This window comes from Neophocaena asiaeorientalis, unplaced genomic scaffold, assembly GCF_003031525.2.
Source record: "Neophocaena asiaeorientalis asiaeorientalis breed wild unplaced genomic scaffold, Neophocaena_asiaeorientalis_V1.1 scaffold521, whole genome shotgun sequence".
NCBI classification, from domain to species: domain Eukaryota; kingdom Metazoa; phylum Chordata; class Mammalia; order Artiodactyla; family Phocoenidae; genus Neophocaena; species Neophocaena asiaeorientalis.
Genome location: NW_020174712.1, coordinates 1,035,684 through 1,060,429, shown reverse-complemented (window position 1 = coordinate 1,060,429; position 24,746 = coordinate 1,035,684). Strand labels below are relative to the sequence as shown.

The following is a 24,746-nucleotide window of genomic DNA, read 5'->3' as shown; positions in this document are numbered from 1 at the left end:
ACTCCATCCATGTAAGATCAGTCGCGCCAGGAACTAAAGCTTGAAGAACACACTAAATTCTCTTGTTACTTTTCCTCACACAAATTTCATGAAACTGGATTTTTACAACAAAAACAGGCCATGCTAAGCCATTTTTCAATGTCTTAATTATAGAAATTGTAATTTACTATATGTCAGTGAATGGGAATCAGCAGCCCAAAATGTACATACTGACTTACACACTTTATGTACCTTCTCAAAGCTGAGAAATATCTATTGGAAAAATGTACTGTCGGAGCTCCCCATTCTGAGAGGGAAAAAAAAAGAGTGCTTTTCAAGGTTAGCAGTTTACTGCTGCAAGGTCAATTTTGCAGGTTAATTTTGCTTGAAACTAAGCATATTACAAACATTTAACATGTCTTCCTGACCTGGAACCAATCAGGGGCCAAGCTTTGAAAACTCTAAGGAATGGCATCCAGTTTCAAAGTGTAATTACGGGCTTTGTAATTGCCCATTATCACTGAGTCACAAGAAGTACAGTCCAGACCAGACAGGTCCTTATATTAATACACAGAAAATACTCAGCCTCAGTTTGAGCCCTCACAAAGCATATCTTCTGGCTGAACAAGGTCACCAGCTGCACCCCCAGGAAGTGGGAAACACCAGAGAACGGCACCTGCTCTTTGCATCACGGAATTCGAGCTGGATGGTCCAGGAGGAAGGAAGCTTCAAATCTCAGCCTCGACTGGAGAGCTGGCGAAAAGGGGATGATTCGAAAGGGAGCAGAAGATCGAAGAGGACGAACAGAAACATCTGGATGGTCCAAGTGCCAGGAGAGGAAGGAGGCCCCGGTGCCAGCAAGCCCCGCCCGGCTGCAGACAGTTTACCGATGCCGAGGTTCGGGTTGCCGGCAGGCTCACCCCGCTGGGCTCACCCACCGCCTCCTGGGACCTCTCTGCTTTCCTGAGACAAGTGCAGGTTCTCGTCTCCAGGGTCGCTTCCTGGTCGTGGGTCTTCCAGGCCTGGGGAGCTTGCACCCTCGATGCATCGCTTCCGGGAGGGAGAGAAGCACGGCTCGGCTCAGGATGAGCGAGAAAGGAAAGAGCGTGAGTGCAAGCGGAGCGGGCCTGACCCTAGATCTTGGCAACGCAGAACCCAGGTTTTAGTTTCTTCTGGAAACGGACTCTAACCCTCAGATGCTCTGAGATCCTGGGGCGCTGCCAGCTTCCCAGCTGTCTGAACCTCACCACCTGGAGTATCATTACCAAGACTAAGGCGCCCTCACCCCACTTTCTAAACTGTGCAAACCCCCAAAACACGCCTGGCTAGGAGGGGTGAGTAACGGTCAGCCTGGGCCTTGGCGCCGGAGGCTTGGGAAGCAGCCGCCTGGAGTGCAAGTGACCGCAGCCCAAGATGCTCACGGGTTCTCACGAGCTGCTGAAATGCATACAGAGGGCAAACAGGCAAATTTCACAAGAAATCGGTGTTAATTCTTGGAATGAGAGATGGGGGCATGAGTCAAGACAGGCTAGACTAAGCTGGCTGGAAAGAGGAATCACTTTCCTAGTCTCCCCACAGCCTCGTCTTGTTTGAACTGCAGAGCTCCACTGAGGGCCAGTGAGGGGCTGGGACTCCGGACTACCAGGGGTCTCAGTGGTTTGCAGAGCTGGACACACACCCAGGCAGGAGTCCAGATCCACCAGCTGCCCACGGGACAGTGGGATGTCAGGTCTCCAGGGGAGCCGTAGGGAAACCTGGGGTCTGTCCCAGAGGACATAGTGTGTTTTGGTTTATAAAGAGCAACCCGTGTGTGAGATTCTCTGTCATTTTATTTGCCAATTTCCTGAGCCTTTCGAGATTACATGTTCCCCAGCGACCTTTCACACCTGCTAATGAATTCAATAAAGCACTTACTGGTGACTTTATATGGCCTAATTGTGATAATAACTTTACATGATTAAATGTAATCAAATGCCATATCATTGATGAAGCCATGTGTTTTCTTTTTTTTTTTAGTTTTATTTTTTAGTCTTTTTTTTAACATCTTTATTACAGTATAATTGCTTTACAATGGTGTGTCAGTTTCTGCTTTATAACAAAGTAAATCAGTCATGCATATACATATGTCCCCATATCTCTTCCCTCTTGCGTCTCCCTCCCTTCCTCCCACCCTCCCTATCCCACCCCTCTAGGTGGTCACAAAGCACGGAGCTGATCTCCCTGTGCTATGTGGCTGCTTCCCACTAGCTATCCATTTTACGTTTGGTAGTGTATATATGTCCATGCCACTCTCTCACTTTGTCCCAGCTTACTCTTCCCCCTCCCCATATCCTCAAGTCCATTCTCTAGTAGGTCTGCAAGTTTATTCCCATCTTGCCCGTAGGTTCTTCTGATGATTTTCTTTCTTTTTTTTTTTTATATTCCATATATATGTGTTAGCATATGGTATTTGTTTTTCTCTTTCTGACTTACATCACTCTGTATGACAGTCTCTAGGTCCATCCACCTCACTACAAATAACTCAGTTTCGTTCCTTGTTATGGCTGAGTAATATTCCATTGTATATATGTGCCATATCTTCTTTATCCATTCATCTGTTGAGGGACACTTAGGTTGCTTCCATGTCCTCACTATTGTAAATTGAGCGGCAATGAACATTTTGGTACATGATTCTTTTTGAATCATGGTTTTCTCAGGGTATATGCCCAGGAGTGGGGTTGCTGGGTCATATGGTAGTTCTATTTTCAGTTTTTTAAGGAACCTCCATACTGTTCTTCATAGTGGTTGTATCAATTTACACTCCCACCAACAGTGCAAGAAGGTTCCGTTTTCTCCACACCCTCTCCAGCATTTATTGTTTGTAGATTTTTTGATGATGGCCATACTGACCAGTGTGAGATGATATCTCATTGTAGTTTTGATTTGCATTTCTCTAATGATTAATGATGTTGAGCATTCTTTCATGTGTTTGTTGGCAATCTCTATATCTTCTTTGGAGAAATCTCTTTTTAGGTCTTCTGCACATTTTTGGATTTGGTTGTTTGTTTTTCTTGATATTGAGCTGCATGAGTTGCCTGTATGTTTTGGAGATTAATCCTTTGTCAGTTGCTTCTCAGCTTTGGATATGGCCCCGCCTCTGCGTGTAGGTCGCCTGAGGGCGTCTGTGCTTCGCTCAGACAGGACGGGGTTAAAGGAGCAGCTGCTTCGGGGGCTCTGGCTCACTCAGGCCGGGGGGGAGGGAGGGGCACGGAGTACAGGGCGAGCCTGCGGCGGCAGAGGCCACCATGACGTTGCACCAACCTGAGGCGCGCCGTGCGTTCTCCCGGGGAAGTTGTCCCTAGATCGCGGGACCCTGGCCGTGGCGGGCTACACAGGCTCCCGGGAGGGGCGGCGTGGAGAGTGACCTGTGCTCACACACAGGCTTCTTGGTGGCGGCAGCAGCAGCCTTAGCGTCTCATGCCCGTCTCTGGGATCCGCGCTGATAGGCGCAGCTCGCCCGCGTGTCTGGAGCTCCTTTAAGCGGCGCTCTGAATTCCCTCTCCTCGCGCACCAGGAAACAAAGAGGGAAGAAAAAGTCTCTTGCCTCTTCGGCAGGTCCAGGCTTTTCCCTGGACTCCCTGCCGGCCAGCCGTGGCGCACTAACCCCCTGTAGGCTGTGTTCACGCTGCCAACCCCAGTTCTCTCCCTGGGATCTGACCGAAGCCCAAGCCTCAGCTCCCAGACCCGCCCGCCCCGGCGGGTGAGCAGACAAGCCTCTCGGGCTGGTGAGTGCCAGTTGGCACCGATCCTCTGTGCGGGAATCCCCCTGCTTTCCCCTCCGCACCCCTGTTGCTGTGCTCTCCTCCGCGGCTCCGAAGCTCCCCCACCTCCGCCACCCGCAGTCTCCGCCCACGAAGGGGCTTCCTAGTGTGTGGACACCTTTCCTCCTTCACGGCTCCCTCCCACTGGTGCAGGTCCTGTCCCTATCCTTTTGTCTCTGTTTATTCTTTTTTCTTTTGCCCTACCCAGGTACGTGGGGAGCTTATTGCCTTTTGGGAAGTCTGAGGTCTTCTGCCAGCGTTCAGTAGGTGTTCTGTAGGAGTTGTTCCACGTGTAGATGTATTTCTGATGTATTTGTGGGGAGGAAGGTGATCTCCGCATCTTACTCTTCCGCCATCTTGAAGCTCCCAAGCCATGTGTTTTCTGCGGACGAAATTCATAGATGAGATGTCACAGCCCGTATGTTCACTTCAAGTGACTTTCCAGGGTCTTCTGCGTTTCCGCAACATTACATAATCGGAAAATTAATCTCCCAGCAGCTTCCAGCTGGTCGTCACACTGGGGTCTGAAAGGCGGAGCAGCCACCAGACTGTCAGCCCAGGAGCTCCACTGAGTGAAGGTGAGGAGGGCTGAGGCTGCCTCCTCACGTCTCCTTGCCTATGATGAGCTGACTCTCCCTGCACCTTATCCTCCTGGACCCAGCACCTCCTTTGGAGTCCGATGTCCACTGCTCCAACTCAAGTCCACGTTCTAGAACACCATGTAGGTAACAGAGCCAAAGACATATCCGATATGACCAAACAAGAACTGACACTGGTGATAAGGGGGGAGTGGGGGAGGTTACAGCACACGCCGAGGCTGCTGGAAAAGAAGGGAATTCTTAATATGCAGTGGAATGGATGAACCTGGAGGACATACGCCCAGGGAAATGAGGCATCACAGGACAAGCACACATGATCCTACTCACATGGGGCATCTGAAAGTGTCACATTCATGGGATCAGGGACTGGAACGGTGGGTGTCAGGGCTGGGGAGGGGGAGGGACGTTAGTCAGAGATGCAGGAGCCGAACCGTACATGGTGCCCGGAGTCGACAACACTGGAGGGGGGAGCCCGGCACCCGGCTGAGGCTGGCTGCTCCCACCTCAGACCAGATGCTCTCAGGTGCCTGGCAGGGCAACTGTGTTGATTCTGTTAGGAGATCCATGGGCTTCCTTACAGGATGTTACCCGTGAAGGTCTGTTTTTAGCTTCCCCCGTACCGTTTGCATAATTCTGGCACTTCCTGGCATTCTCTCCCCTTGGGGTGCTGACTTCTCCCTGTTCTGCCCACGGAGATGTTAGGCCTGCAACTGGCTTCCCCTTCAAAGGTCTCATTAAATACACCGCGCAGCCCCAAGAGATTGTGTTTGTCTTGTTTCCCTAATTGGCAGGTTGCGTTCCTGCTGGGGAGATGCAGCGTTTAGAAGGATTAAGCAGGATTGGTTTTCAGTCCCTTTGATACATTGTCCAAAGGCATCTTTGCGTTTACTTTTGATTTCACAGGCTGCTTCTTGCTGTTTAAACAGATGATTGTCCAGTAGGAAGTTTCAGTCGCAGCTGCTTCCTGCTTTGAATCCCAGCCTCACAGAGTTTATTTAAGTAAGATTTTTCTCAACCCGTGAAGCACAATTCCGAAGGCACAGAGGAGAAGCAATGTCTGCAGCTCATCTGCACAATGTGGTCGAGTGCCAAGTGCCACAGAATGTCCCGCAGAGGCCACGGGGGAGTGACCCTTGGGGAAACGGTGCTCCAAGCTTGATGTACTGTAACGTTGTAGGAAAGAGAAAGAAGTGCCACAAATGAGAAAATACAAACGCGGTCTTGTCACGGATGGAGCTAGTGTAACCCTGGGAGACAGGAGGCTGCGGAAGAGCCTCCTGGGGAGGGGTCGGAGGTACTGAGACTGCTGAAGAATAGAAGGAAGAAGATACAGACGCAGAAATGCCCTCTGGCCGAGTCAGCAAGGAGGGCACCGCCAGGTGAGCCGCTGACACTGTTCTCAGTTATGCATGCGTATGACATGCGTTATATATTTTAGGTTATCATATGTATAGTTATGTATGTATATGTATATATATGTATAGTTATGTATGTATGTATACTTCTGTAGCAGATTACGTAACAATTTGTATTATCTAGTATTTAGTATGTAATTATATATTACATATGGTATATGACATATAGAATGTATTAAATATTCCATATATTCTATATATGTAGAATACTATATATACAATATAATGTATACTATATTGTATATAAAATATTTAGTATATATAGTATAATAGTATATAGTATTATAGTTACATATGTTATAACCATAATATATAGCTATACTATATATAGTATTCTATATAGTTCTATATTATATATTATATAAATATTTTCTATGATATATAATCTATGTGTAAATATATGAATATAAAATATTTTTAAAATACATTATTTTAAAAAAATAAATGGAGAAAACTACAAATATTATACATTTGATCTTTCCAACAAAGAGCAGCAGATTAAGAATCCAATAAAAGCTAGAAGGAGTTCTGGCTCTCTTTAATCAGCTGTGGAGTATTGGAAAAATCAGTTAAGCTCCCTGATCCAGTCTTGTCAGTAATTGAAAGATTAGCTGGTGCCCCTTAGGGGCCCTTCCTGAGCTTTCCTACGGAGTTTGATCCAATGCAGGGCATTCAGACCCATGATTAAGCATTCGAGAAGCTGCCTTCGGCTGGTTCCTTGGGTGTGGATCACCTTTGTCCCTGCCCAAGGCCCACAAGGACCCCTCCCTCTTGTGTGAGCCAGCCAGCAGCTATGACAGACCCCCTCCCTCTGCCTGGCACCCCCAGGCCCCTCCCCTGGCTCTGGCTTCTGGACCTCTTCCTGCCTTTGATACTTTCCCTTCTAGAAACCAGGGGTCTTTCTTTCTCCTTGAAGTTGAGTTACTTCATCAAGGTATTTTATATCCTAGGGCACGAACCCGTGTCCCCCGCATCGGCAGGCGGACTCTCAACCACTGCGCCACCAGGGAAGCCCCTATATCCATCTTCTTGTATCACTTTTGTTTCCTGGAACATAAGGCCAAAAGATAAAAATTTTTCATTTTTTAAAGTTAACTTTATGCACTCATATCTTTAATTTTTTTCTCTTCTGGTTTCTTTCTTTAGGAGCACCAGTTATACACACGTTATTTTCCCATCATCTCCACATCATTCCCTGGCCCCCGAGTCACTTAACCGCTTTGCACTGTGCGTGCCCAGCACCCTGAGTGACTTCAGGTTTGCTCCCTGTGTCCAGGACAGCGTTTCCCACCTGCTTCTCCTACTTCTGATGGCGTCTGTAGGAGCTTTTCACCAGCACCCTGAGTGACTTCAGGTTTGCTCCCTGTGTCCAGGACAGCGTTTCCCACCTGCTTCTCCTACTTCTGATGGCGTCTGTAGGAGCTTTTCACCTCCTGGCTTCTTCCTCCTCCATCCCTCCTGATCCTCTGTCCTTGTCCTGCAGTCTCTCCTTGGAGCCCTTACAGCTCTTCCTTCTGTTTTTTTCCTAGGAGAGCTTGTCTTGACTCTAAGTGATGTTATTTCTTTGAATGATTTCTTATTTCTTTGTCTTCTTGCATTTTTGAAAAAAAATTAAAGATATAGGAAAAGTATAAAGAACTTTTACAAAACACATTGTTTCCATAACCCAAATTTAACTATATATTTTGTCATACTTGTTTCTAATCCTTTTAAAAGAAAAAATACATAATAGATGTAGCTTAGGAATCCTTTACGAACAACACAGAGGCCTGTCCTCACTCACCCAGTGGTAAACAGTTTGGTGGTTTGTATTTTTATATTCCTTTTTTAAAAATTTACATATGTACATGTGTCCATTACACAAACATATTTTTGAAAGTGTTACTTTACATTAAGTGGCACCATGCTGTATTAATTATTCTGCCCCTTTCTCTTTTCACACTATGTTTGTGATCACAAAATCCTATATTACCTATATTTCATCCTACTAGTTTTTGGTTGGTCACATTTAGGCTTTAATTTGTCGTATTCATAAAGCAGGAATCTTGTTTAACAGGTTTTCCCGATAAAGAGACCCAGTCTCCCCACATTATATATTGAATGTCCGTGTTTCCTACTGACCTGTGACATCACCATCATCAGATTACCAAATTCCCAAATACACACAAGACTGCTTCTGAGCTCTTCTTTTCCCTTGGTCTATTTTTCTACTGCTGTACTGTTGTCACAGTCTTTATGACTGTACCTTTGATATATTCACTTTCTTGTAAATCCTCCCAATTTGGCTTTTTCTCAAAAAAAGAGTTTTGGTATTTTTCCTTCTCAAATTTTTTTAACCTTATATTATAGAAAATTTTAAACATACAAAAGTAGACCAATAGGATAGCCCAATTCCAGCTGCAGTGATAATCAATTCATGCCTGATCTGTTTTCATCTACGCCTCCCCCTTGGTCCCCCCACCCCTGCCCCATATTCTTTTGAAGCCAATTACAGGTAGTGTATCATTCCAAGCATTTCTTTCTCTTTTTTTTAAATTTAATTAATTAATTTATTTTTGGATGCATTGGGTCTTTGTTGTGGTGTGCAGGCTTCTCATTGCAGTGCCTTCTCTTGTTGCAGAGCATGGACTCTAGGCGTGCAGGCTTCAGTAGTTGTGGCATGCAGGCTCAGTAGCTGTGGCTCTCGGGCTCAGTAGTTGTGGCTCGCAGGCTTAGCTGCTCCACGGCATGTGGGATCTTCCTGGACCAGGGCTCGAACCCGTGTCCCCTGCATTGGCAGGCGGATCCTTAACCACTACACCACCAGGGAAACCCCCAGGGAAGCCCCCAAGCATTTCTTAAGCTATTTCTTTACACATATTCTCTAAAATCAGTTTTTTAAGTTCCCCATATATTTTGATGGAGTTTTGATTGAATTTTCATTGAATTTAAAGATTTTGGAGAATTCACTTACAAAATTGAATCTTTCTATCCACGAAATTGGGTAAAATTTCTAACCATGAAATTTTTCCCCATTTATTAAATTCTTCCTTTATATTTTTTAATAACACGTTTGTTGTTTTCTCTGTGAAGATCTTGCATGTTTGTTAGATTTTGCCGCAACTATGAATGTCATAGATTTTGCTGTGGCTATGAATGATGCAGTTTAAATTATAATTCCCACTTGGTTATTGCTACTGTAAAGAAATGATATGAATTTTGTGCATTGCTCTTGTCCTCTGCAAATCTTGCTAAACTTTTATTTATTTATTTTTTTTAATAAATTTATTTATTTTTGGCTGCGTTGGGTCTTCGTTGCTGCACACGAGCTTTCTCTAGTTGCGGCAAGCGGGGGCTACTCTTTGTTGCGGTGCGCGGGCTTCTCATTGCGGTGGCTTCTCTTGTTGCAGAGCACAGGCTCTAGGCACGCGGGCTTCAGTAGTTGTGGCACACGGGCTCAGTAGTTGTGGCTCATGGGCTCTAGAGGGCAGGCTCAGTAGCTGTGGCGCACAGGCTTAGTTGCTCCGCGACACGTGGGATCTTCCTGGACCAGGGCTCGAAGCCGTGTCCCCTGCATTGGCAGGCAGATTCTTAACCACTACACCACTAGGGAAGCCCTAAACTTTTATTAATCTGAGTAGTTTATTCATAGATTCTCTTGGATTTTATAGGTAGACAATCGTATCATCTGCAAGAAGATGATAGCTTTGCTTTCTCTCATCCCTTATAACTCATGGTTTTTATTTTTTATTTTACTGCAAAAGCTTGTTCTCCAGTGCACTGTTGAGAAGAGTAGTGATAACTGGCTGTCGCGCTTGTCCCTCACGTTCATGGCTCTTGTACGTTCCCCATCTGTCTAACATCTTCTCCCCGCCCAGCTGGGCAGCATGTCTCCACCTGGCCCCGAGCTGACTCCGGGCAGTCAGCATTCATCTTTGAGGGAAGCGGGTCTGCAGAGCCAGGCTGGTCCTGAAGGCCCGTGGGGGCAGGGACAGGGCTGAGCTGCAGAGAGACCACGACACCACCTGAGTTTGCTGTCGTCCCCTGCAGGATCCCCTAACTCACACAGGGTGATGGTGGCCACACCCTCCCCGCCCACCTCCCCTTGGCCGACTCTTAGCTAAAAGGTTGGATCATAGGCCAAAGAACTAGGACGCAGACTGGCCTTCAGTTTTACCTCCCGCCATGTGAGAGGGGTCTCAGCTCCCCCTGCTCAGGCCCATCAGCCCAGGGAAGCCCCCTGCACCCCTACCTCTGGGACAGAGCCAGGGTCCACAACCAGTTCAAACAGGGGTAGGCATCCCCAGCCGAGCAATGCATGGATTTGCCCAGGTCCTCGTCCCTGATGCATGATGGGTCCCCGAGACACCACCGCTTTCTCTCCCCTGCCCTGCTCTTTGCCTTCGGTGTGTGGCAGGGACAGGACGCTCAGATGGGGTGAGGGGCAGGCGACCCTGGGGTGCGGGAGACCCTGGGCGTTCATGCTTCCTTAGCTCCTTCCCCTCCTGCCCCTGATTCCCAAAGTTGTAAAACTGGGTTCCATTTCCCAGCTTCCTGTACAGTGATGTTGAGAGGGCCCAGGAGTCCGCTTTTCCATATTCTCACCTCAAGACATTTGAACAGTTAATACTTTAGCAGCAAAGATAAGCCACCACATAAGCAGTAAGTTTCTTGGTTAGAAAACGAGCCATCAGAGAAAAAATATTTTTTGCGGAGAAGGAGAAATAGTGGGTGGGCTGAGTTTTCATCTTTCGTATGGTAGATAAGTGATTATATGTCTGCACAGCGGCAGCTAACATTTTCAAATAGGAAGGCGTATGATTAAATCTCTTTTGATGTTATCTGCAAATTGTTTCTCTGAGCTCTGCTTCCAAAGGGTAGCTCTCCAATTAGAGTCAGAGATGATTATTGTGGAGTTAGCCCTCACTGTCTACTGCTTAGACAGGTGACTTCCTCTTTAAAGCGCTAATTAGCCCTACATGCAGTATCTTGTATCGTATGGGACCTTCAGCATTTTGTTCTTTTCTAATTAGAATCATCTCTCCTCATGCTTCTCCAATAAAATGGAGAAACTGTTGGGAGTTCTTTGCTGCTCCCTCCCAAGGCCCCTGTGATCTGCCACGAGGAGCGGTCAGTCCTGCCGCTGTGGCTCCCCTGCCCCCCGGGCAGTTCATTCGGTCCCCAGGGCTGATGATTTAGTAAGTTCATTTCCACTCAGCAAATTTACTAACACCTCTCTTGAAGTAATAGATTGTTCACTCTTGACGACTTGTTATTATTATTGAAATGGACCTTAAATTAGGGTCAGGGGGCTTCCCTGGTGGCGCATTTGTTGAGAGTCCGCCTGCCGATGCGGAGGACGCGCGTTCGTGCCCCAGTCCGGGAGGAGCCCACATGCTGCGGAGCGGCTGGGCCCGTGGGCCGTGGCCGCTGGGCCTGCGCGTCCGGAGCCTGTGCTCCGCAATGGGAGAGGCAACAACAGTGAGAGGCCCACGTACCGCAAAAAACAAACAAACAAACAAACAACAAAAAAAAATTAGGGTCAGGGATCCCTAAACCTCTAATGGTCACTAGTGAGCAAAACGAAGGTTAAGGAGTGAGGACATGTTAGGTACGATGTCCTCACACCTTCGTTTTGCTCACTAGTGACCCTTAGAGACCAGTTTAGAGACTCTTGATGTTAGGTCCTTTATTTGAAGGGTTAATTAAATGACATTATATAAACCACCTTGACGTGCTTTAAAAAACATTTCCATCCCTCTTTTCCGAGTGAACTCCAGTTCCTGGCCGATCCACGGGTGACGGCTGTGCTGTGGCTTTGGCGTGGGGACTTCTGACAGCTGTGCTGACGAGGACAGTGTGTGGCTCTCGGGGACACGCACAGTGCACCGGGCTCTGCCCAAGTCCGACGAAGACTGATCACCGTGCACTCAGCCGTCACTACACTGCTGGGGGGGAGGGGAGGGTGGGGCAGGTACCACTACTGTGTTTTGCAAAAGAGAAAACAAGGAGGCACAGGGTTTAAGGGTCTGCCGCGGGCGGGCGAGCTGGGGCTGAGCCTGTCGGTCTGGCCCCTTCACCACCGTCTCATGAACAGTTTCCACTGATGAAAACAGAGGCACTGTTGGGTAGATCCTGCGTCCTGATAACCCGTCAGCTTCAGTCATCAAACCCGTGTCACCAGCTGTTCACCGTCCTCGGTAAACCTCCTCCCATCTCATTTTCATTCAGTGGGAGGCTCGTTCCTTCAGCAGACATTCCCAGAGCACCATCTAAGTGCGGGTTCTTAGATCTGTGTCACAGCTCCAATGGGGAACGGAACAGAACTGCAGTCCCCCACGGAGATTACAGTCCGACTCGGAGAGGCGCACCTGAAGTCACTTGGTAATAAATTAAAGGTTGTAACTGCGACAGTGGCTCAGAGGGACAGAGGGGCTGGACTGAGAGTTCCGAGGGTCGAGGGGCACAAGCAGGAAATGCCTGTGCGAGCTGAGTAGATGGTGGACAGGCAGTGGGGATGCAGGGGTCCTCTTGGTGGGAGCTTTGAGCACCAGTGGGGTGGAATTCACAGGTGGCGCAAGTCGGGACAGTCCTGCTTCCAGTGGGAGGCGTTGGTGGCTCAGTGGCAACGTGCCTTTGTCCCCATACTGGATGAAGACACAGGATCATCTGCCTGTTCAGGACCATTGTTCTGTGAAGACCAGTAACCCATCTGTGGGCAGCAGGGTAAGGCCCCAAAGATGTCCAAATCGTAATCCCCAGAAACAATGACTACCTTAGGCTAAGCGGTAAATGTTGCTTATCAGCTGACCGTGAGGTGGGTGGTCATCCGGGATCACCCAGGTGGGCCCAGTGTCATCAGGGTCCTTATGATTGAGTGGAGGATCCAGGGAGAGGGGGGCGGGAAAGTCTTGGTGGTCAGGGCTGGCTTTGAAGGGGAAGGGTCCCGGGAGCCGAGGTAGGTGAGCAACCTCCAGAAGCAGGAAAAGGCAAGAAATGGGTTTTCCGTGGGACACGGCTCTGCCAACACCTTGATTTTAGCTCAGAGAGACCCCTTTCCATTTCTGAGCTCCAGAACCACAAAGTGATAAATTTGCATGTTTTAAACCATTAAGTTTGTGGTAATTTGTTCTAGCAGCAGTAGGAAACTAATACTAATACTATGACTTTTCTTCCTGAACATCTCGTTTACCACACTGACTTGAGTGTGAAACAATAGGTTTGACGGTGAAAATGCAGCTAAGATTGACCTAACCTTCAGCCAGTCCAGCCCAAGCACGTTTCTGAATAATGCCCAACTTGGTGTTTACACCCTCCAGTTTAAAAAAGTGATTATAATAGAAATATTAAAAAATGTATTTTTGCTTTTCTCTTGCGTTTTGGATAAAGATATGTAGGATTTAGCATCTCTTATTTCATGTTTCTCCTTTTTATTCAAGATGAAATATTCCCAGAAATGTCAAAATGACACAGACATGTTCAGTGTTTGCTGTTTCCAGGTCGTGGGGCGGGCAGAACTCCTGGCACCTGTGTTAGTATAAAAACTGGAGACCCAGGACCAACACTGGGTCTGTACTGGTTTGGATGTTGTCAGATTATATGATCTAAGAATGACAGTTTATAATCACTTCTTTACTGTGGCTTATCGTTCTTTTCCCCCTCCAATTTTTCTTTAATGAAGTTTGCTTATACAAATTACTAGTTTTATAAAAGTATTATTTTTGGATGCATTGGGTCTTTGTTGTGGTGTGCAGGCTTCTCATTGCAGTGCCTTCTCTTGTTGCAGAGCATGGACTCTAGGCGTGCAGCCCCAAAAGGGCTTTCACCTAGTTTCTGAAGAATAATAAGATCAGTGTTGTAGGGGAATAAACTGTGGCTAGTTAAGAAAGGCCGAGGACCACCCTTGTACTCAGAATTTTTGTGTATTGGGAAAGGGCATAACGACAAAAAGGTACTATTCAGTAACATTTCAGAAATGTGTGTTTTATTATCACAAATACATCTAGGTACGTGCGTAGACAAGGGGCCACACGTGAAAGACATTTGATTTTTGGACCACGCTGAGTAGAGTGTCCTTACGACACATGCCTCCAAAATGTGGTTTACGGCTGAGCCTGGTGTGCAAGCTCTCAGCTTCGAGCGCCCTTCAGAACGAGAACTTTATTTATGTATTTTTTATTTAAGTATAGTTGATTTATAATACCATGTTAGTTCCAGTTGTACAGCACAGTGATTCAGTTACATGTATATAACTGAATATATATTCCTTTTAGATTCTTTTCTGTCGTGGTCCAAACGCAGGTTGGAAAAGAATTTCCAGACACAAGGCAGAATGCAGAGGATGGAATTTATTAGCGGGAATGGTTGCTGCCAGAACAGCGGGCCGACTTCCTAGTAGTCTGGGATAGCTGACCCTGAACATGTGCTATCAGTCGGTTTTTATAGCCAGAGAACAAAAGAATGGTCCGAGGTGAAATTTTCTTTTCTTAATTGGTCGAGGCACATATATATACCTTCCTTCCATAGGGTGGGAGTGGGACAAGGCAGATGCCTTTCCTTATTTGGGACGAAAGAGGAACAGTCCCGTTGACCAGGTGGGCTCAGGAATTTCGTTCCCATGGCAACATGGCGCGGAGGGCGAGAGAGTCTGGTGGGGTCCGTAACACAGCTTTTTCAGGCTGGGCTGTCCTTTGTCCTTGAAGCACCATTGTCCTTGGAGCACCACATTTTCCCTTATAGGTTATTACAGAATATTGAGTAGTTCCCTGTGCTACACAGTAGGTCCTTGTTGGTTATCTATTTTATATGTAGTAGTGTGTATGTGTTAATCCCAACCACAAGAGCTGTATTTAAAGCCACCCTGCGGCCTCCCGAGCATTCCAGCCTGAACTCCACCCCAGCCACTACCCACGCCCTCGGCCATTGCGCTGCTAAATACAGTCGCTTACTGTGTTTTAAGTAGAGAGGAGGCCTCACTGTCATTTACTGTAGTCACGTCCGCGGGCCTTTGCTTTCAGTAATATTTAAAGCTGTGCCTAATTAGGTTTAACTCCATTTGCTTGAAGAATTGTTAAGAATCCTTTGCAAGGTGGGTTTAGTGCTCCAAACTCCTGTGAAGCCTGGATTTTTATGTATCCGCATATTTTAAAGGATGGAATGCCTACCTCACATTTTTAGGTTTTATCCCCCTCTTCCCACTGGAGACTGGAAGGAAGACTAGCAGGAAAGAACTGAAAGAACTGTTGCCCCAACCTTGTGCTCTCTGCGGGGGTGTCTTAACCTCATCTCAGGGCCGAGGGGGATTGTTCAAAGCCCAAAAGCTGCCTCTGGAGTCCGGTGAACCGACCTATGAAGCTGCTGCTGACAGCCCTCAGGGTGGTCTTTTTTCTTTTTAAAAAATCTGCTTTTGCTTTGTTTCCACTGGATTTGTTTTTCTTCCCTAGGAGACCTTGCAGCAATGGCCCATAGGGGAGGGTGAATAATTACCTGGGTGAACAGAGAGGCACACAGCATGCTGGCGGGCATGCGAGCAGGTGGCCCAGGAGGGGCTCTGTCCCTGACGGAAGGTCTGGCTGATACCGAGGGCTTGGGCGGCCAAGGGCCTCTGCTGAGAAGTCTGCTCCCTCAGAAGGGGGCCGACGGCCCAACCCAGAGCCCAGGAAGCCACGAGCCCCAGGGGCCGCGGGTGGGCTGGCTGCAGGTGGGAGCTGCCCGCAGGGAGAGCATTTGCCCAGCTTCCTCCTCTCCCACCCGGTCCCCCCCACCCCATCATCAACCTCCTTTATCTTACAGCTCCGGACGTCAGGGTCCTACTAGGTGTTGGCAGGGGAGGGTTCCTTCTGGCGCCCAGAGGAGAATCCACGTCTTTGTTTTTTCTAGCTCTAGAGGCTGTCTGCGTGCCCAACAGGCAGGACCCACAGCAGGCAGCCAGTAGGGGGAGCAGGGTGGGGCCCCAGGGCTGTGCAGGGCCGGACCTGCGGCTGGAAGGAGGACACAAATCTACAGGCTTCCAGAGTCGCCAGGCCCGGAGCTGAGTCACGCCTGAGCTCAGGGCGTGGCCTGCCAGTCTCCAGGGTCCGGGCTAGCAGGTAAGCAGCCTGGATGGTGCTACCCCTGTGGTTTTACAAGTAAAAAGCGAACAAATTGAAAATCAACAGTGCTTCTTATACCCCTCAGAGAACTGAGATCACAGGGCAAACCCAAGGTCTCACCTGAGGTGGGAAGAAAACAGAACTGAGAGGCTCTTGTGAAGGTCACGGTCCCAGTCGCTGGCACCCTCAAACCTGAGATGTAATCACACTCCTCCCGACGCCCACATCCCCGCCCCCTGTCCTCCACACCTGCATCGCTGCTCCCCAGGCCTCTGCCCACCAAACCCACGTGCCTGCCCCCATGCACCCTCGTCCCTTGGACTGGGCTCCTAGGCACAGGGGATTCCAGTGGAAAACATTGCACGTCTTGATCTCAGGTGGCCTCGGTCTGAAGCAGCCTGAGGCAGGATTTCGGCTCCCGGCCAGAGATTGAAGTCGGGCCGCGGCAGTGAGGGCGCTGAATCCTGGCCACTAGACCAGCAGCCAGTGACAAGGCCCTGGCCCTTCGGCTTTGTAGAAATCAATTTCCACAGAGACGGAAAGCAGTGAAACAAGTAAAGTATTTATTAGGAGGAAAAAGAGTACATGTGGATAGACACATGGATGGACTCAGAGAGTGGCGCCCTCGTGGTAGTTTGAATCACTTATATTCGGCAGTTCTTCCAGGTTTCCTCTGGCCAATCATCTTGCTCTGTCTGGCTCTGAGTCTGTATTTGGTTTATCACAAGGTCCTACCCTGTGTGTGCGTGCATCTCTTAACCAAGATGGATTCTAGCACAGAGGCCTATGGGTAGGTTGACATCACCTACTATGGGGTGGCGCCCCCTCCTGTTGACCCCCAGGAGCCTTTCTGCACGTGTGTAATCGGGAAGGAATATGAGGTCTCGTTATCTCTTATCTGGGCTGGGCTCAGGTCCTCCTCCCTCCTGCTGCTGTCTTCGTCTTGGAGTATCTGTCCAGGGGGACAGACTCCAGCTGCTCAGCCTGGGGCCATCTAACTCCTGCCTCACCAGCTTGCCCCACACCCATGTCCTATCAACAGGGCTCCATCGAACAGGGGATTCCAGCGGAAAACACTGCACGTCTGAGACCTTGTTTAAGGGGAACTGCCTCTCCTATGCCTCACTTCTAAACGGTAAATTGTTTAAGTTATACATTTAACAAACCACCCTGTGAGAGCCGTAAAAAGAATGGAAGTTCACATGCAAATCCACCATAAACAGCATCGTGGCATCTACTCATCAGCAATAACGAAACATTACTATGTTTCCATAACCATAAACCGCTTTTCCTGGGTTATCAGGAGGTCTTCCCTGTCACCAGGAATGGATGCGTAGCTCAGGTGGTCCCACCTCTGCGGCCTTATTCCCTGGCATTGACTCTCCTCACCCAGGGTGAACACAGGACTGGCGCTAGCGTTCCCCAGCCCCAGGGACTACGCCGTCCCTCCTGGGTTTCCTAAACCCTGTCCACACCGGTGTACATAGTCCCTTTATTAAATACTCCTTCAACTACCCCAGTTTGAACGTTCCATCCTTCCCTATGGGGATCCCGCCACATCTGAGGAGGTAGAGAGGGATCTAGCGTGTAATACAGACCTCTTTCCACTGGCTTTGCCAAGATAAATGCCTGTAGTTGCTAGAAAAAGCATGTGGTTTTCTGTACCTTAACCCGGATGGTATGAATGCGTGAAATTTGATTGAGCCATCTCACCTCTTCTGGGGAGACTGGTGGGCAGAAGGAATGCCAAAGCACAGGTTAAATTAAACCCCAGGAAGCCGGAAGAGCCGGAGAATTCTGATTTGCTGCACTTTTGACAAGGCCCTGCTGTAGAATGCTATTTTCTTTTTATTTTTGCCCTTCTCTTAACCATAATACCATCTGAAATACTTTTACCATTTTCCTGTTGCCACTGTGAAAAGCACTGTTGGGGAACTGACACCGGGTCAAGCGGGCAAGGGTAATTTGACATTTAGTTTTGTTTTAGAAATTGCGGTCCTGTTCTCTTGACGCCATTCCCTGGAAAAGCCCTTGTTTGCGCTCAGAGACCAGCATTGTATAGGACGTCGAGCAAATGTTTTCCACGCGCACACAGTGTTTACAGAGCCGGAGCAATTGCGTTTTGATTCTGTCCTCTTGTGTCACGTTTGGCGCTGACACTGGACTGAGTTCCAGACACAGTGGACGTCTGTGTGAACTGGGCCTTGCCCCTCTTAGACCTCAGCTGTTCTGTGAAAGTTCGTGGGTTGGTTATGAGATGCCAACCTCTCTGCTGTGTCCCCTGTGGAGCGTCAAACACATGACAACTGCAGACCACAGAGGTCGGGCCCTGTGCGCCGTCACCCGCCGGGTCTCCCCCACCCAGCAGCGGTGTTTAGGCTGCAGGATGGGGAGACCTCTGGGCACCGCGGGGGGCACAAGTTTTGCCCAGATTTCTCTGATTCAAACAGTAATTGCTTTCGCTTGTTTTACACATTAATTGAAAGCCTGGTCATTGGAACAAAGAGTTTGAGGGCTTAACAAAAATAGGAAACAACTGATCTAAAGCAGGGGCTTCCAAATCTGGCCGCAGAGAATCAACCGGAAAGACTTTGGGTAACAGAAGTATGCGGGTTTTACCATGATCAAAGCGAAGAGAATCTCATGGGGGTGGAACGGCAGCTTTCACAAGCTCGTTGGGTGATCCTTGCGCACACATCGTGGCGAGCTTGGGAAACGTTCGTTTGGACCAGCAGTTGAAACCGTACTGGGCCTTAGAACCTCCTGAGTAGCTTGTAGATTAGCCGCTGCCCAGACCTCAGCCCCAGAAATTCTGACTGAGAAGCCACAGGTGTGCCTGGGATGCTGCAGCTAAATAAACGCACCAGACGATTCTAATGTAAGTGGTTTGAGGGCCGCACGCAGAGAAACACGTGAACACAATTAACCGCACGTGTGCCCCATGGTGGACCTTCCCTCTTCCAAAGGTGAACGTTTCCTGCATAGCTATCTGAGGCTTCAAAACAGGGCTTCTTTTAAAAACAACAGTGGTTGTTTCCGAGTGGTGGAATTATGGATGGTTTGTAGATATTTATTCTTTACGCTTGTCTGTATTTTCTATTTTTCGTTAAGCGTATAGTATATTCCATCTACTGTATTGTTTCAGTAATAAAATAATAGTGATCAATAATTTTAAAATATGATAAAGAGGAATACAACTGAATAATCTGTCTCCTTTCTAAGCAACAAGTTTAGAAAGACATTCTTGCCCATTTTTTAGAGTTTGGTTCTTGGTCTCCTTTTCCATAGTACTCATGTCATGTGTGTGACATAGATTTCCCAAGGTAGCTCATTACAGCCTATTTAACCAACAGCGGCTGACACGGGTGTTTGATCTTTAAACGTGTGCTGTGTCTGCTTTATAAACCGCGAGCTGTGTTGTCCTGCTCCACCTTTTTGTCTTCTATTGTCTTTTGATTTTCTTCTGCCTCTTATTGTTTGTGCTCGTATTTCCCTCATTCCTCATCCTCTCCCGCCATCCCCACCTTGAATCTCTAGTTAATACAGGAAAAGCTTCAGGCAAAGCACAGACAATGGTAGCTTTACAAGGCACTAATCCCATTCATGAGAGCTCGGCCTTCGGGGTTCAAGCACCTCCCAAAGGCCCCACCTCCTAATGCCATCTCATCAGGCATTAGGATTTCAACTTGTGGATTTTGAGGGGACAAACTTTCAGGCCATAGTAACATCAAACTTTATCAAGTAAATAAGCAACATAATCTGGAAATATCTCCATTTACCAACCCTCCTGGTATATTCCTTCAATTCTGTTGTGAGATCAATAGAATCTTCTGGTCTAGAACATAAACATGCATATTTAACATTTTTTTATATGAAGGATGTGTTTCATTGATTTGTTCATTCATTTATTTATTCAGCAAGTATCTAAGTGTCTAGTATGTACCAGGCACTGTCCTGGGAGCCAGGATGCATTGGTGAACAAAAGAGAAAAAAGAAAATTCTGCCCTGGTGAAGCTTACATCCTGGGGTAATTAATAAATTAATAAATTTATTAATACATTAATAAGGGTGAAAAATAGACCAGTGTGAGGGGGTTTCTGAGTGTCTGGGGAACGTTGCAATTTTAACTGAAATATTAAAGGTAGGTCTAATGAGAAGGCAACCTGTGAGCGGAGGCTTGATAAGTTAGGAAGCCATCCTATGTAAACGTATGATACTTGCAAGTCACCTGAAGGCCCAGCTTTCGCAAGATCTTGTGCAGACACTGTCTACCGGGCAATTTTCCTTCCATCCCAGGATAAGACAAGGCAGAGCAAGGGGGCATTTCACTTGTAACAGCAGGAATCACAGCAAGTCTGTGTTTCCTTCTTATAAATGCCCTTTTAAGGTTTTATAGCTCTAACAACTATTGTAGACAGCACAACTGTCCTTCAGTCAAAGGAGAAACATCTATATAAAGTAGCTTATTTATTTTCCTCTCAAGATTTTTCTTTAAAATACATGCAATTTCCATGGACCTATGAGGCTCTCTGGCTTAGAACGCTGGCTGAATATTTTCCAACAGTACACTTTTCCTCCCGGTAGGGAAGGATAATATCTTGAAACATGAATCTCCCTGACTTCCGTTTATCTACTCCCTTGTATGTGACTTTGCACTAGTTAGAACATCCACGTTGCCTTGAAAAGAAGTAGGAGTTTTAGAGCTGGAATGAGAAGCAGAAGAAAGGGTAAATGTTTGATGTATTTTGCTGCAACAAGTCAACATGAGGCAGTGGAACCAAGAAACAGAAAGTCAGCTCCTGTCTCTAGACTTTGCTGCATCACCGGCGCAACCTGACAGGGTCACTTAAGCAGCACGGTAATCTTTGGGATTTCCATCGGCAGCTGCCTGCACATCAGACCCCTGGTCACAGAGACGAGAGAGCCCAGCTGCGCACGAAACCTCACCAAGTCCCAGCCAAGTAGCTACACTGGGGACCCTCCACTGCCCTCCACAGCTCTGGACACGTGTAAGTTCCCTCCTCGGTTTGGTTGTGACTCGAGGTTTCCCCACTGTATCTCTAAAATATGCACCTGGGATTGGGCTCTCTGCCTAAGCATGGTCCTAGCTTTGGCATTTGCTTTTCTTTACTTCTGCCCACTCAGACATAGTAGAGAAGTTCTTCTCGGAAGAATGACTTCAGCAGAGAAGTTGCAGGCGGTTATGTACCATTCCTTAGGTACTCCTCAAATGTTAGGCTTTCAGTGATGCTACACCCACCGGTGGCTCACGTCACTTACGTTGCTCTGGGTTTAATGTTGCAGTAAAAGCAAAGAGCATTTGTAGAAAGACTGAGCAAAATTGTTGGTATTTTTGCTGGAAATTGGAAATTTTGCTGTTCTTTGCTTCCCCTATCCGTGGAGGTGGATTGAGACACCTGGAATGAGGCTCTGTGGGCCAGCAGATAGAAAAGAAGGTGAGCTGTCATGGGGCCAGGAAGTGCCTCCTCTGTTTAGACATCTCTGTGAGTGTGGGTCCTGGTGTGCACAGAAACAAATTCTGGCCCTCGTACACACCTACTCTCCTGGCTGTGGCTGCCTTTATCAACTCGGTCCCGCAGATGCAGACTCCCTAACGGCGCGAATTCATCCTCTTTCTGTCCTGCCATCCTCAGCATTTCAGACGAAGCTGAGGTTTTCATGTGAACAGAGAAGCTAAATTTCTGTGTTCTGGTTATATAGTTCCACGTGTGCATTAGACACTATTTTCCAACAGATGAGAATCATTTCTGTTGACATTTTCAACCATTCAATTCCACTTGCTTTTCTAAATTAGATTTGCTTTAACTTCATTTTCTCCCAGACATTATTGGAAGAATGATTATGGAGCCCATTAACCATTTCATCATTTTATTGCTGATAGCCAAACCAGAATTAATTTTCCAAAATTATGTAGCACATTACCATAATGATTTACTAAAATCCAGGTGTATTTAAAATACTGCCTTTCTATTGTTTCTGTTTCTTTTCTTTTTTTAAATTTTTTATTTCATTTTATTTATTTATTTATTTTGGCTGCGTTGGGTCTTTGTTGCTGCATGTGGGCTTTCTCCAGTTGCGGCCAGCAGGGGCTACTCTTTGTTGCTGTGCGTGGGCCTCTCATCGTGGCGGCCTCTCTTGCTGCGGCTCTAGGTACATGGGCTTCAGTAGTTATGGCATGCGGGCTCAGTAGTTGTGGCGCACGGGCCCAGCTGCTCTGTGGCATGTGGGATCTTCCCGGACCAGGGCTGGAACCCGTGTCGCCTGCATTGGCAGGCAGACTCTTAACCACTGCGCCACCAGGGAAGCCCCTGTTTATTTTCAATTCTATCAAAAAGCAGTAAACTTCTGCTGACAAAATTGCTTGGAAAAACCCAGTTGTTCATCAGGCAATGTTGCTGTTTTCCATTTATTAGGTTTTTACTGTAGCCCTGGTGATGGGGCATCTGTGGCACATTGCCTTCATTTGTACGACTAGTGACCCTAAGCAGAAACACGGAAAATTCTCATGGCTGGACACGAGAGGATCTTCTCATGCCTCTCCTTTTGAAGAAGGGTCCCCTTAATAGATTTTGCTCATCTCACCCAGAGGCTGCTTCCTCCCAGGAGGGTATGGTCAGTCGTCCCCCATTCAGCAGAGGGACAGAGTCATGATGGGCAGGAGACCAGGGTGACCTAAGGTGACTGGAAGTCTGGGTCAGTCAGAGAGCAGCCCAGCAATGCTGTTGATAAAAGGTTACAGACGCCTTAGCGACCACGCCCAGCCCATGGTGGTCTTGCATTTGGTGGACGTGGGGAGAAGGATCTGGGACTCCCAGGCTCAGAGGACAGCAGACACAGAGACCATCTGCTATGTTAGGGGAAGAAAACCATGTTTGGCATGGGAGGCTCGGCCCCAGCTCTGCCGTTCCTCCCCCAGCTGAGTCTTGAAGGTGTGGCCTTATCTACAAGGACAGATTAGGCTCCACACAGAGTTCTCTCTTGGTTCTAACAATCTATCGAAGTTTATGCCATTGCTTGGATCTCACAGAAAGCGATATAGAACCAAGAGAAGCACATGCCAGCTTGGAAATAACCATGCAGAGGACGAGCCAACTTCAATACCACATCTGAGGTGACTCTGAAGGGGACTTGTTCCCAGTGTTCCAGCCGTGGTCGTGTTGTGTAGATCAAACGATGTTGGCTGGACGGGCAGCCAGCCTCTCCCTCCCCTCTCCACCGAGAACTCTACTTTCAGGGCTCTGTAAAGTGTCAGACCCTAGTCCCTGCCTTCAGAGAGCTCATGGTCTTCACGCAAAGCTGAGATGTTTCTGTAAGTCGAGGGCAGGGCGAGCTGGTATGTAAGTAACTGAAAGAAGTTACAGGAAGCTGTGGTTGTCTAGTGACTGGTAAAGACTCAAGCACTGGAGGGCTGGGGGAAAGAGGATCACCTAAAACAGGCCTCTCAGGGGGGCGCCTCCCAGGGAGGTGGACACACAGTGATGGCGTCAGACAAGCCAAGTCACACCCTGGATCCATGTCTGCCTACTTGTGGGGTCCCAGCAAGGTTACTGAGCTGTCTCGAAGCCTCGGGGCCTCATCTTCAAGACACAGTAATAACAGGATTGACCTTTTAGGGTTATTTGGAGCATAAGGCAAGCAGAGTGCTTGAGCACAGCCTGGTGTGCAGTGAACAGTAAGTAAAGTTTAGCCATTTACACCATCACTGTCATTATCAAAGCTGTCATTGTTATCAGCATATAAAGAGAGGGTTGGTCTGAGCCTTGAGGAGTGGGGTCATGTGGGCAGGCTGAGAATAACTTGGGACTTCATGGAGATGCTCCCTTGAATTCGTGGATGGAATTTCAAGACACCAGAACTGGGAGAGACTTAGAGATTTACCATTTTTGTTTCTAGATTGAAGTGCCTGCTTTCTGAGATTTACATTAGAGGAAAGGGAGCATGGCTCTAAGAGATGTTACCGAAAACGTCTGCCCTGTTAGAGTCCATATTAAGTTATGAAACTATGTTTTTCCCCCTCACCTGCCAAAGTGAATTTTAGTATCTTCTTATGACTGCTCAGGCTAAAGTGATTTCCCTGCACCTGTGACCCCCCATCAAAGTTCACGTGTGCGAATGACCTGGCCCTTCCTTGGGGTCTTTTGAATTTTCATTTAAATGTTCGATTGCTAACACTTCTTACATGTATTTCCTGCCTCAATCACAGAGCACAAGCTCCTAGCGGACAGGGAAGGTTTCTACATTTCTGCAGTTCCCACAACTCTTAATATGATTCTGGGTGTGGGGTAAGCCCTCAACATATTTGCTGGTTGTTTGATTTTTTTAATTCAATATGTTGCATAAAATTTGGCCAGGAATATGTCAGATAGAAATGTTCCTCCCAAAGAAAAAATATGTATTGGCTTATCGAGGTTTAACGTACTTGCAGTGAAATCCTCAGTGATATTTAACACAGGCATAGTCTCATCCCAAACTACACCAGACACTCTCATCACCCCAGAAGGCTGCCCTGTCCCTACCCTGGCCCCGTAAAGCCACCACGGGCGTGATTCTATCGCATTTCAGACGAATGGAGTCACACGGCATATACTTCCGTGTCTGCGTTCCTTCACTAAGATACTATTCTTGACAAGCGTCCACGTTGTCGCACGTATCAGCAGCTCATTCTCTTTCCACGGCTTGAATATTCCAGTCTGTTAGTCCACTTCCTTGCAAACAGATATCTAGGTTGTTCCAAGGAATAAACTGCTACGAACATTATTGTACACTCTCCTCGTGGCCATGTTTTCATTTATATTTGATAAATATTTAGGGTGGAATGTGCTGGGGCATCTGTATTAATGTAAACATGTCCATGAGTGGAGG

At 47.5% G+C, this 24,746-nt stretch overlaps 1 protein-coding gene across 1 annotated transcript in view; it reads left to right on the top strand.

Annotated features, from left to right (window-relative positions):
* Positions 1–24,746, top strand: part of LOC112409669 (putative uncharacterized protein ENSP00000383309) — a 68,369-nt gene that overhangs the window by 43,189 nt on the left and 434 nt on the right. The window contains exon 6 of the mRNA XM_024759940.1: positions 20,748–20,872. Coding sequence (XP_024615708.1) covers positions 20,748–20,872 — 125 coding nt within the window. The remainder of the gene's footprint in view (positions 1–20,747; positions 20,873–24,746) is intronic.